The 12,466-nt window shown below is 41.1% G+C and overlaps 1 protein-coding gene across 2 annotated transcripts in view; it reads right to left on the minus strand.

Moving 5' to 3' along the window:
• The window catches only part of RAPGEF5 (Rap guanine nucleotide exchange factor 5), a 161,068-nt gene that overhangs the window by 91,334 nt on the left and 57,268 nt on the right, over positions 1–12,466 (minus strand). The window contains exons 8-9 of one of the 2 annotated variants that reach the window (XM_075083017.1): positions 7,693–7,769; positions 1,830–1,955 (exon numbers count right to left, since the gene is read on the minus strand). In XM_075083017.1, coding sequence (XP_074939118.1) covers positions 1,830–1,955; positions 7,693–7,769 — 203 coding nt within the window. The remainder of the gene's footprint in view (positions 1–1,829; positions 1,956–7,692; positions 7,770–12,466) is intronic. The other variant, XM_075083016.1, reaches the window with a different exon arrangement.

The raw sequence follows: 12,466 nt of genomic DNA on the forward strand, positions 1-12,466 counted from the left end.
CCATGTCCAGTAATGCCTCCTTGGTGACTATTCCTACTGAAATCAGTAGACTGGTTGGAGGATTAGCAAATACACCCGCACTGAGGACTGCAGGTCTCTCTTACATCTGGGCATGGGCTGCCTGAACTGTAGGGAAGAGCCACATCACCCCCCACCCTACAACAACCAGCAATGTGCAGAACAAGGTGGGGGGAGCACACCATAACGTTATTGCCAGCACTAGCTGTAAGACACACCCTGCCCAGATATAAAGGGCACATGAGGAATAACCTGTGCTTCTGCAGTCTCTCAGGCGACATGCCTCTTTCCTGCCACCTCCTAGGTCTAAAGGCATATCCATGCCCAAGAGCAGTAACTGCTGCATTGTACCACTCAGTATGGGTATGAGCAGTTTGCTCTAGCTCCTGCTACACTGAAGTCACTCATCTCCTAAAAGGCAGCAATTGCTAAGTACCATACTTTTCAAAGGAGAAGAAAAGCTGAGCAGTTTTCCTTTCCATTTTTGGAACTGTACTGTAATCTGCGCAGCTACAGAGCTGCAGCTGACACCACATCACCCTTTGCAATGACCAGATTAAGCAGCAAAAATATCCACTGAATTTTTGGAGCATCAGTCCTGACATTCCCCTCTCCCCTACGCCCACAGCATCTGTAATCTGTCTTCCAAATCCTGAAACACAATTACAAACCTTCCCTGGCTTAAAATCTTCTTTACTTAAGCACCTAAACTTTTAATTGTGCTTTGTTGATACAGTTTAAAGATATATGGAAATCCTGCCAGATGTCCATGGCTAGCGGATCAGCAGAGGAACAATTCAATCTCAGGGATCTGAGCCTGGCTAATTATCCTCCTCCCTCGTGCACACCTACTGATACAATTACATATTTAACCACACCAGACTAGACTTTATATGCTGCTGAACAGAACAGCATGAAGCTCTGAAATAAGATTTCATCTTTCTCTTTTCTTTTGTGCAGCCTTACTTCAGTAGGAATGAGCTTGCTGATGAGCTGAAAAGTATTTCTTTTCTAAAGCACATGCCTTTTTTCTACTGTCCAGTGAGCAGAAAATGGAATAAATTACATATACATTATAAGAAGACACATGAGGACTAGGTGGGATTTTTCTTGTTTCTTGCAGTTATTATCCTGGGCACCTTTAGATGAATATGCAATCAGAATAGAAATCTTTACCAGGAGAACAAAATTAGGATATATTGTGCTATAAGCAGAGCAGTCAAGTTTTAGTGCATTTTCAATTCAGTTATTAACAACTGAGTAAGTGCTTTCAGAAGCATTAAACATAATGCTTTCTTCAGTGTAACCTTTGGTTGAAAACACAAATTTTTAAAAGAAACTGCTGAATTCTGTACCCAGACCATTCTTTTTAATTCACTCTGAAAAGCTCCAGCCAATACTTGCATCCAAATATACCAGCAGCAAAGTAATTTTAAGACAATTGAAACTAAGTCCATGAAGCACTTATATACCTTATACATTATTTAAATACACCCTAAAAACCAAATAATTCATAATCACTAACAACAATTTGGTAGAAAGCATCCTGAAATCATCTGCTACTTCCCATGGTTGTAAGATATTAGTACAGTAACTGACAGCTAATGACAACATAATAACTTAAGTGTGTTGACAACTATTGAACTGAACGCACTTCAGAGAAACGTAAATGCCAGAGGAGAGCAGCTACAGCTCCATGACTAATGTGTGCCCTGGATTCTGACCATCAGCTTTGCTATTTCAGTTTTGTGACCTAAATCTCCCTCCCCTACCAGAAAGAAACAAAAAACCCAAACAAGAAATGTCTTTACTTGCTCTGCCTTCTCCGGTGGTTTTCTGTCCGCCTGCAAAAACTGGCAGTTTTCTCTCGCCAGCTTCTGGACCAGCTCAATCCGTCCGATGTCATCTCTTCCCTGAAGCTTGCACAAAACCCCTGCCTTAAGGGTGGGAGAAAGAGCAAACAGATACTTAAATCCACAGTCCCAGGACATGACACCGCCACAAATTTAAACCTTAAAAGAAACACTTCAGTTTTCTCATATTTGCAGTACTTCGGTGCCACTTGCTGAACACAAACAAGTCTCTGCTTCCTGGGAGACAACTGGAGAGGAGCTGAGGCACATCCAAATCTCCAAATGTATCTACTTTGGAGGAATGAAGGCAGGGCTAACTAAATCAACGGCTCCTCTGAGTGTGACTATCAGATACGCTGTGTTTTATTTGTTCCTGTCAGCCTGTTTCCTGTTACATAAGAGAACAAGAGCAAGAGGTTAAAAACTCATGGGAAAGTTAGCCAGGAACAGCCCTGGAAAAAGAATGAAGCGCAACACAAGGCACTCCTAAAAATAACAGGCTACAACTCCCCCTGCTCCAGCTCCAACCATTTTTCACGTATGCAAGCCACAAGAGTCAGAAGACAGTTGCGCCACATTTATTTATTCTGTAAATAACGAAGCAATATCTCCTGATTTTGTTTAGGGAAAAAAAATGAGGCTTGCTTTAAAAACTATGTTAGAACTATTTTTTTGACTAATATTCTGCCAGTTATTCAAGCTATGCTGATAGTGTTCTGTCACAACATTCAGCACTGGTTGTGTTATAACAATGCCATATATATAAAGACAGATTCACGCTTACACACAGACATACCAGACCCATCACAAAGTTAGCCGATGAGGGCTAAATTGCTCCCTGCAAAGTCAGTGACTAACATCACTGTCCATAATTTGGTCATGGACACAGCCTCTGCATAACTGAGTCCTGGCTTGGTGATACTGCACAGCTTTTATTAGCCCAGATGTTTCCTGATGGGAACAGCATATGCCCTGGGAGGGCCAAGCATGTGGCGTGGATACTGTACCACCACATGACTTTAAAGACAATCTGCAAATAAACCTTTTTCCCTCACTTCCTCCACCCTTTTCTTCCTACTGTTCATCTGGAGTCTAACTGAATTGTTATCTACTCCAAAATACATAAAACTTCTAGTGAGTCAAGCCAGGGATGCCTTGATCACTAACCCGTAGTGCCATGCAGGCTTCACTCCTTCGGCCTTGAGAAACCCCTGCCCATGACAGCTGAAGGTGTAAGAGTGCCCACCCAAATCATCCTACAGTCTGCTCTTTTCTCCAAGAAAGAGGAAAATGTGGGTTAAGGTTTCTTCAGCTGAGGAGGGTAACAAATGCACTTTCTGAGTAAGTGCTTTAACGCTGACAGAAAAAAAATAGGTTCCACGACCAAATCCGAAGAGTCATCCTTAGCAAGTTATTTGAAAGAAATTTTTACGTGCCTACGTTCCTCCAGTCTGGATGAAGGCATCTCCTCACAAGCCTGCATCAGGCACTTGTGCTCTGAAGAAGGAAAGAATTTCAGACACAGCCTGTGCTGTGCATGTCCTATGCTAAGTCCCCGGCCTCCTGAGGCACGCAGCTTTCCCACATAAGGAACCTACACGCTGGTTCGAAGGTCACGAATCCACCAAGAAAACAAGGAATTGCAGTGCTTAACCTGAAGATCCTTATATTTTCTATGAGATTAGCTCCTGATCTTCTAAATCAAGGACATAGATTTATAAACCAGTTCTAACACACTGTTATCACCTGCAGATCAGGACTGAGACTGATTTTATCAAATACGGAAGAATATAATGAACTAGTTGTCCTGGCTCTCTTTATAATCAGTAGAGAAAAAGAGGTACTTAAATTTTTTTTTTTACTCTACAATAGACATTTAAAAACAGTCAGATGAGTTGTTTCCTAAAATTCATCCTTTTTTCCAGTAATTTACACAGGAAATGTAGGCAATTGTCACAAATTTGGCTGAGGTGAGATGTCTGTGCTTCACGACACTTTGATGGCTTGAGGACATCAGCTAGAGCCAAACCTGCTTATTTCATGGCTTCCGGATGCTTCTAGCAGAGAGTATAACATCTGGGTGCAGCAATCCCCCCAGGCTTGTAGGCTAAGGACAACTCAAAGGGTTATGGCCTGTTAGGGCTCTGGGACTAATCAGGCTTATAGGACTATAAAGATTAACAGCCTCTCTGGATCTGGGATCTAACTACTGTGGAGGAACTTTTCCCACCTTCATGTTGTGCCCAGCCAAGTCAGACCATGACCTATGAGTGGCATAGAAGATTACAAGTCCCTGTACTTCAAATGTAAGATGGACATTGACAGAAATAAAGTGTTCACTCTGCTGAACAAATATTTATTGATCTTGTGTATGAAGCAAAGCCCAATGGTTAAAACCACTATTTTTTTAAGCTGAGGGAGGGGGGTTTCACTCTGGGGGGGAACCAACCGGTTTCAGCATGTTCAAGTGGAAGAAACATACTGGAGAAAGACAACTTTCTGAACACATGGGCCTCGCTCTCTTTCCCCCCTCACCCTGTGTTCAGATAGAGCATACTATTGTTTTCTGCACTGATGAGCACCCCAGGGAAAAAGTAACTCTAGATACAAGCCTGGCAAGAATACCATCTGGATTCAAACTGTCGATTTCATTGAAGAGTCATATTGTCCTGTTTCAAATAACCACTAAGAAGAAATCTTACATTTTAACATGTCCCCTCCTCCCCAACTATTCTTTAACTTAAAGAATTACAGAGAACATGAAAAAAATATTTATTTTATTGGGTTTCCAGAGGATTAAAGGTCAACTAAAAATTTTCTGAGAGGGCTAAGGTATGATCAAGTTAAGTGTACATGCTTACCTCTGGGAATAAAGAATGCACTTGAAATACAAAAGGTTAAACATGCTTTTTCATAACTAAGAAAAAAAGTACGACTCCCTTACTTTTAATTCTGATTTTCTCAATTATGCTGACTTTCCACTATAATCCTTTCTGCTAAATCCTTATAAGAAAGCATCCAGGTCAACTAACTAATTAATTGATGACAGCTTCTAAAAGCTAGTTGGGAAGATATTGTTAAGAGTCTCTTATTACTGGTCATTTTCACTTGTCAATATAAATTTAATTTTCAAGCAATGCCTTTGAAGCTGTTAGGCAAAAGGGTAAAAGGTAAGCTGCCCTACTTGCAAAGTGCAATTTCGATTTGTATTTTGTGCAGGCACACACCCTCCAAAATCCCACATGCCCAAATGTTGGTGCTTAGTCCTCTAAATCATGTGCACCAACAGAGATACAAGTACTAACTTATGTGAAGGTGAAAATCACAAAGCTGCATATTTTAACTGGCTTTAATTTAATGAATGATAAAAGAACGTAGGAGCTTTATAGTAAGACTTTACTACCATTCATGGCACAAAATTACTATAATTAAAGGTGTTTATGCAATATTTGAAATGAAATAAAAAAGTCTAATGGGAAGAAAAATAAATTAGTCACTACTGAGGCTGGAAAAGCAAAGATGCTGACAGCACATTTTCTGTTTCGGCACATCCATTGGAAAGTATTTCCTCTGCAAAGGCCATAAATAAATATGCTAGCAGTGACATGGAGGTGAATTAAGACTGCCCTAGGCAGACAGGATGGGATTTCTTATTTACATTATTGACATTGTTTACAGTGCGCTCACTTTTAAAAACTGAATTTTTTCCACACTTTTACCAGTCTTGTCAACTAACTCCAATGTAAGTCAAGCCTCCACACTGCAGAGCAGTGTTTAGATCGGGCACCACACCCTTCAATCCTGCTAACAGAAGAGGTTTGTGGTGGTTTGGTTTTTTTCCACTGTACCTCTGTCTCCGTCTATGTCTGGTGAAAACAACATAATTATTACAGGCTTCACCTTTGATCAATCTGAAAACTTAAAACCATACGCCACTGCCTCAAAAGATCATTTGCTTTGCTCCAGCCACATGCAGAGTCTCACTAAAGCAAAAAAAAAAAAAAAAAAAATCATTCACACCCTTAAACCAAACTGCATTCAGTGTTTGCAGGATGTCATTTTTATGGTGCTGACGAACAAACTGGAGCAACAGCTGCTTTGATAACGCCCCTGCTCTCCTCCCAGTTGGGCACTTGAACACTTTTGTTAACTGCTTACTTAATCATCGTTTAATTTTAAATGTGTTTCAAATTATTTCAAATTTTAGAAGCTGGTTTCCAGCCAAACAAAAGCTGAGCAAATCAATATCCCAATAATCAGTTCTGCTGGGTTTTTTATAATCTGCCCATGTAATCTTATTAGCTGGCGCATTAGGAACTTTAAGCACACGTTGTAGTCTTTCTTTTTACATCTCTGACATAAATGTGAACAAACATTTTCAATAAATAATAACTACAACAATCAAGTAGAACTGAGCATATAAGAAACCCAAAAAAAGAAAACAGAAAGGCAGATTTTTTTGTGCAGTGAGGTCAGCATTTCCCCCTGGGTGTTTTCTATAGCTCCATAATGCGCAGCTGAGCTCTAGAAGACTGATCCTCAACCTCACACTGATGTGAATTAGGAATCAAAGTCAGGTAACTAAATTTTCACACATTAGGGCTCCTACTACACTTTTTTTAAAATAGATTTGAAATTGTGTGCAATTAAGAAAAGAGCAGGCTATTTCTGAACATCTTGCTCAAGCATTACTCTTCAGAGTGTGCTAGAAAAGCCCATGTACACACTGATGCAGTAGGCATATCTGCGCGGTCCCCAACTCTTCTGCCTGCATTCTCCACGTGTCTGCCATGGCCCAGGTCTGCTGTCAGAGCTGCCTACAGCCCCTCCTGGGCTCAATGTGGTCAAGACAGCCCCTACCTTTAGAAAGATATAGGTACTGCTAACTTGGCTACATGGCTTGTACCCCTTCAGCTGGGCTTGTCCACAGACACCAATGCAAATCCTGCTTTCTCGCACACAGCTTTTTAGAGGGCAAGGTGTTAGGGGATAAATTAGAGACAGGAACTGCATGTTGCGTATGTAGGAAGGAGAAAAGGTGGCAACTGGTGGGAAACATAGGATTTTCAAGAGGAATAGAAGAAAAAAAACCGGTCAAGACTGGGAAGAATCAATTTTAAATTAAAAGCAATAATCAGTACCCATATAATGAGAAAGATAGTTACACTTGCACAGTTTGAATGCACAAACTGAATGATTGAACAAACTGGACATTAATAAAAAAAGTTTCAGAATTAAAAAATAAATTTTTAATTAAAAATTAATTAAAAAGGGTATTAAAATTAAATTAAAATTAATTAGAGTTAAAAAGGGTAAGCAATTCCACAATAAAAATATTCCAAAATGCAGTTAAGTTTCTGCTGAGCAATATCTAGAAATATGCTTTAGTTGTAAATGAGGCCTGTTAGGGAAGGAAAGAAAAAGGTTGTTGCTTACACTCAAGTGACTAATAAATATCCTTATTTCATTGCATGTCTACTTACAGTGATTAAAATCCAATCAAAATGTCACATGCCCTTGCCTCCTAAAACATCTCATTTTATTTTCACATCTGGTACATGCTATGTGTATTATCTAAAAAGAGCAGGGAGATAGTTTAAGAATGCTGTCCGATTTCAACATCATGGGATTAATTCCCAGGGTAATCATCAATCTTATTCTAAATAGTCAAGTAAGACAAGATCCAGCAGACTTTCTCCTTCCTACAGGCTCCCTGTGCAGAACATCGAGGAAAATCCATTTCCCAGAGCTATTGAAAGCAGATCCTTCAACTTGTAGATCTGAAAAAGTCCCTGAGATGCCATTAATCTTGCACATTTACCTGAGTATCAGAGGTGTCCTTGAGCTCTTCTAGTCCTCTTATTTCTTGACTGCTGTTTTCTTCATTTTGATGAATTGCTAAAATAAGAGAGAATGTATTGGAAGCAGGCAGGTTCAAATCACAAGCAGCAGCAAAGCAGCATTGCCCAGCTCAGATCAAATAGGATGACCATTCAAGAAACCTCATCCCAAGTTTAGCTTTCTAGTTAATTCATCAAGTGGTTTTGGACAAAACCTGTAAGGTATACCTTATTGGGTTTGGACAAATCCTAACTAGGGTAGGCAGTAAAATGCAGTACTAAATAGTTACATTCTTGCTACTGTTAATCCTGACGAAATGGTGACATTTAAGGAAACTCCACTTTTCCATACATTATAACAAGATCTGATGACTCAAAGAATAAAAAAATCAGATACCTCTTTATTTTCATTATATTGCAGAAGGTCAATTCAGACTAAACAAAATAAGCAGATTTATCCCTAACATTAGCCTTGGAAAATTCTTTGCAAGCAAAGTGACCTCAGTCTTAAACACCACCACTAACCATGGAAGTCATCTCTGGAAATGAATGGTAGCAGAAGATGTTCTATTGGAGGTTATTTACTGCTGGCACAGTAAGAGAAACCAGTAACTTAACTCAATTATCATTGTTTAGCACCAACGAGTTTTTCCAGACTTTAAAGAAAAAAAGGTTTGGATCAAATATGTAAGCTTTGGATGGGGGGAAACCAGAGTTATAAGTTTACCTAGCTAAAGAAACAAGGACCACTTTTGAAGACACACATCAGACTTCCGTATTGCAAACAGCTATATCTATAGGTAGTTTTACTAGCTATAACCCAAGATTCCCTTCCAGTCAACACCCCTACCCGCTGTATTTCAGTGGGACATTAAGCCCTCCCTCAGCCATTCTGAAATGTGACACATGGCAGGTTAGGAGGGTCAGACCTGATGAAACACATGAGAAGTGACTTTACCTTACACCGTACTCATTTACTTGCAAGCACCACACTCAAGTATCGATCTTGTGTACACATCAAATGATTTGCCAGTGTAGCCATAGCAGTTGTGAAAACAAAAGGGTCCTTGGAGCAGTAGACCTGGCAAATCCATTTCCTGAACAACACCAGGCTCATGGCTCTGATGGATGGGCAGGAGGATTCAGCCTGTGTGCTTCCTCCTGTCAACCTCCTCTCTCCTTCACTGCTGAGTACCAGGGCTGGTTGTCAGGCTGCACCTGAACTGCCGCAGCTTACAGCACTGTATTTTCAGACAAGGATCACCAGTTCTGTTTTGCCTTAAAGCTATGTCTGTGAGCTGAGGCAGCCCAGGATTTGACTGATGAACAGATCGACTGTAGAGGTAGCAGTACTGCCATGATCAGCCACCCTCACCTAAGCTCTCCTCAAAACTCAGCCTGAATCTTTAGACATACAACCAGGTTACCATGGCTGAGCTATACATGTAACGTGAGCCAGGAGCCTGGTGTGTCTGCGTGGGTGCTCTGGGTCTGCTGCACACAAAGAACAGCCTAACCTTTAGGCAGCATCCAGCAACTTAAAAGAAAAGTAACTTTATGCTGTTCTTGACCTTTAAAATAAAGCATAGGGATTTATTTTCTTCATACTGCAGGATTTCTGCTGATACTGCTATGCCATATAGGGTATAATTCTTCTTTCCTCCCTCACAGTTATGCTATCAAAAAAAATGTAATTATAAAAGGGGAAAACCAAAGTCATTTTGTCAATATAGTTTGTTTCATTCAGGGATCTTTTTTAATCCATTATCAAAGGAAAACAGAGGTCTGGTATAAATTTTCACTAGTGGGTTTGCTGACATCACTTTATCGGCCAACCTCTGAAATTCAAGATGAATGCTGAAAACGCAGCATCAATCTATAGCTAGAACAGAAAGCATGTATAATGGGGGTTAAATCACAGCAGCATTTAAAGGTAGGCAAAGCCAAAACACGCTCGGGACATTGTGGCATATCTCTGGCCCAGGTCCCAACGAAGCAGCAACCAGAGTGATTGCCTCAAGAGCCCGCATGGCCCCTGCTTTCCTAGGGCAGGTCAGGGTTTCCCAAGGCAACCTACTCCATCCAACCAGGCTGAGGGTTCCGTGCAGTCCCTTCCCTTGTAACCTGCCTCCCAGCCTTCCTCCCCAAGAGCTGCCTCACCCTCCTGCACACTCCCACACCTGCATGACCCTGTTCTACCCACTGACGCGGCAGGGGACACAAAGCATTCAGGACAAACAGCATGAGCTGAGAACGTTGCAACGACAGAAGGCATTAATGAATGCTAAAAAATGGTTGTTTGAGCAATTGCAAATCATTTAAGTCTGTGGCTGTGTTAGCAGAAACACAACATTTCCTCAGCTCTCCTTTCAATTTTGTGATTTCTCCTAAAATCAATTTGCCGTAGCCACTGATGGGCAAAATATCCCCACAGACACTGGCTATTAATCATGGCATTTAAAGGAGTGGCACCTCGCTAGTAACAAGGCCACAGGTCCAGATTTAAATGATTTACATTGATCCAGCCAGCTTTTCCAACAAGTCTGAGCAGATGGGCGCTCTGCAAACAGATGTGCCAGGGGAAAAGGTTAGTGGCTGCCAACTGGCTTCTTGTCACCAGCCTCTATTACAAGTGTCCCATTCGCTGCCTGGTGCCAGGGTGAGCACCCCAGAGCATCTTCAACCAAAGTAAACAGGTGGACCATCAAGGAGCAGCACGCTGTTGCTATCCTGGCTGGGCTGGCAGATTAGCGAAGGGACAGTATCTGGCTGGGGAGCTGCTAGTGACAAGCAGCAAACACCCTGGGCTGAGGGCAGTAGCATGGTTTACCTAGCACAAAGAGAAAGAGGGTATGCGTCCACAATCCCAATGGATCCAGATATACTTGGTGTTGAAGAATTTTAGCATGAGCAAGTTTAAAGATGATGAGAAATCAACCTCGGTTTAGACATACTTTAAGTGAACAACTTAAAAAAAAAAAGCTGTTTTTATGAGCAATTTCACAGCTCAACTGTAAAAAAGCTGAAAAAGTTCATAATCCAAACCCAGCTCTCCTTGGCTTCAATGTTGTTTAGACTGTGTAAGGAATGTAGAAAAGAACCAGTAAATATTTTCTTAAAGGAAAAGAAAAAATCCCAGACCTCACACTGACGTTCTCGCAGCCCTCTTGGGAGAGAGGGAGCAACCAGCCCTTTTCATGAAATTTCCATCATAAACTTGATTTTTGTGTCCTCTCTGCCTCTTATCCAAACACATAAGAACTAGCCACAATTTCAACCCCTTTAACTACACCCAGGGAGCAATACCCAGGGAATCCTACCATCTCAAGATTGTAGACCCTTGAAGGCTAAAGTGGCCACACGGACAAATAACAACCCTTAATTATATTTTCTTGGTTTCTGTATGAAAATATGACTATGTGTTTTGTCTATAAAATACAGAAAACACACAAATCTCAAAATATTCCAGTGCATTCAGAAATTTACGGTCACAGGGGTCATCACACACAGAGAAGCAACCAATTGCTGTATTTCTATACACAGTGTGCCTCCTAACCCCTTGACAACACACAGACACCCCTTGAATTGGCCCAGGTGCTGCCTTCATGGACTCTTGTGCATGCAATACAAGTTCTATCACAAAATAAAAAGAACTCAAGGATAATTTCCCACCTACTGTCAGTTGGTCTTTCATTTTTTAATGAAAAGGCTTCACGTTGCAAATTCAACTGTAGGAAAAGTGAGCGGAAGGTTAGGGTGGGATGGGAAAGTATTTCCCAGGCGAGTGTTGATTCTGGGACAGTTCCCTGAAATTGTAACATGTACACACAAAAAAGTTGTGAACTTTGGAGCTGGGCCAAACACTTCCTTCTCTGCTAGCATAAACCCAGCTTTTCTCCTTGGTACAAATACCGCAGCACGTTTCACAAAGCAGCAACACCAGGGAAAGGCAAAGGTGGTTTACCCTGATCTATATGTGTCTATTTAATGTTATGTTTGGATTCAGGCTTGAGACCTGTGACAGAAAAAAAAAACGCAAACAAATATATAGTGACTAATTCCTTTTTGTACTTGCAGCATTTTTCCTCCTTTGGAGGAGAGATCATCCTGAATGTAAGAAAAAAGATGTTAAACGAGCATTAGCTTGCTAATGTGCAGTTCAAATGTGTCCATTTGCAAATTAGCCTAGGGAGTTCAGGATGTTGGGTTTTTTTTATGGTCACTTAAGGATCACAAGGGCCATCATCTGATCTGAGTTCTTTGTGCCCCCACGGGCCAGAGCTGAGATTTTGCTAGCAGATTCTTCTATGAACTAATGTTGGAACAGAGAATTCTTGTGGGGGAGAGTCTTGTCCTTTAGTAATCCCATTTCAGCTTATTAAATCAGTAGAAAAAATAACAAAGAAATAAAAAACAAAATTATATCATTTTGTACTAGCTATCTCAGCAGAATCAGCCATCACATAGGGTGGGGGTGAAGGGAAAGAGAACGTAACCATCGCTCACGCTGAAACCAAGCGCATCCTTTGTGTCACTATTACTGACCAACAGTGCTCCCCTGCTCTGACTGCCACACTACAAAGTTTAAAGTAGATTTAAGCCATTGGATGGGATCTGGCTTTCTCACCAGCATAGAGCATGCTAAACGGCTCACCTTAGCTAGACAGACTGGCACATAGCGAGGGTCACAACAGCCACCTGCAGCACTATGCACCTTCTCCTGCCTATGGAAGAATCCTGCCAAAGGTGTCACCG

This window comes from Phalacrocorax aristotelis, chromosome 2, assembly GCF_949628215.1.
Source record: "Phalacrocorax aristotelis chromosome 2, bGulAri2.1, whole genome shotgun sequence".
NCBI lineage: Eukaryota > Metazoa > Chordata > Aves > Suliformes > Phalacrocoracidae > Phalacrocorax > Phalacrocorax aristotelis.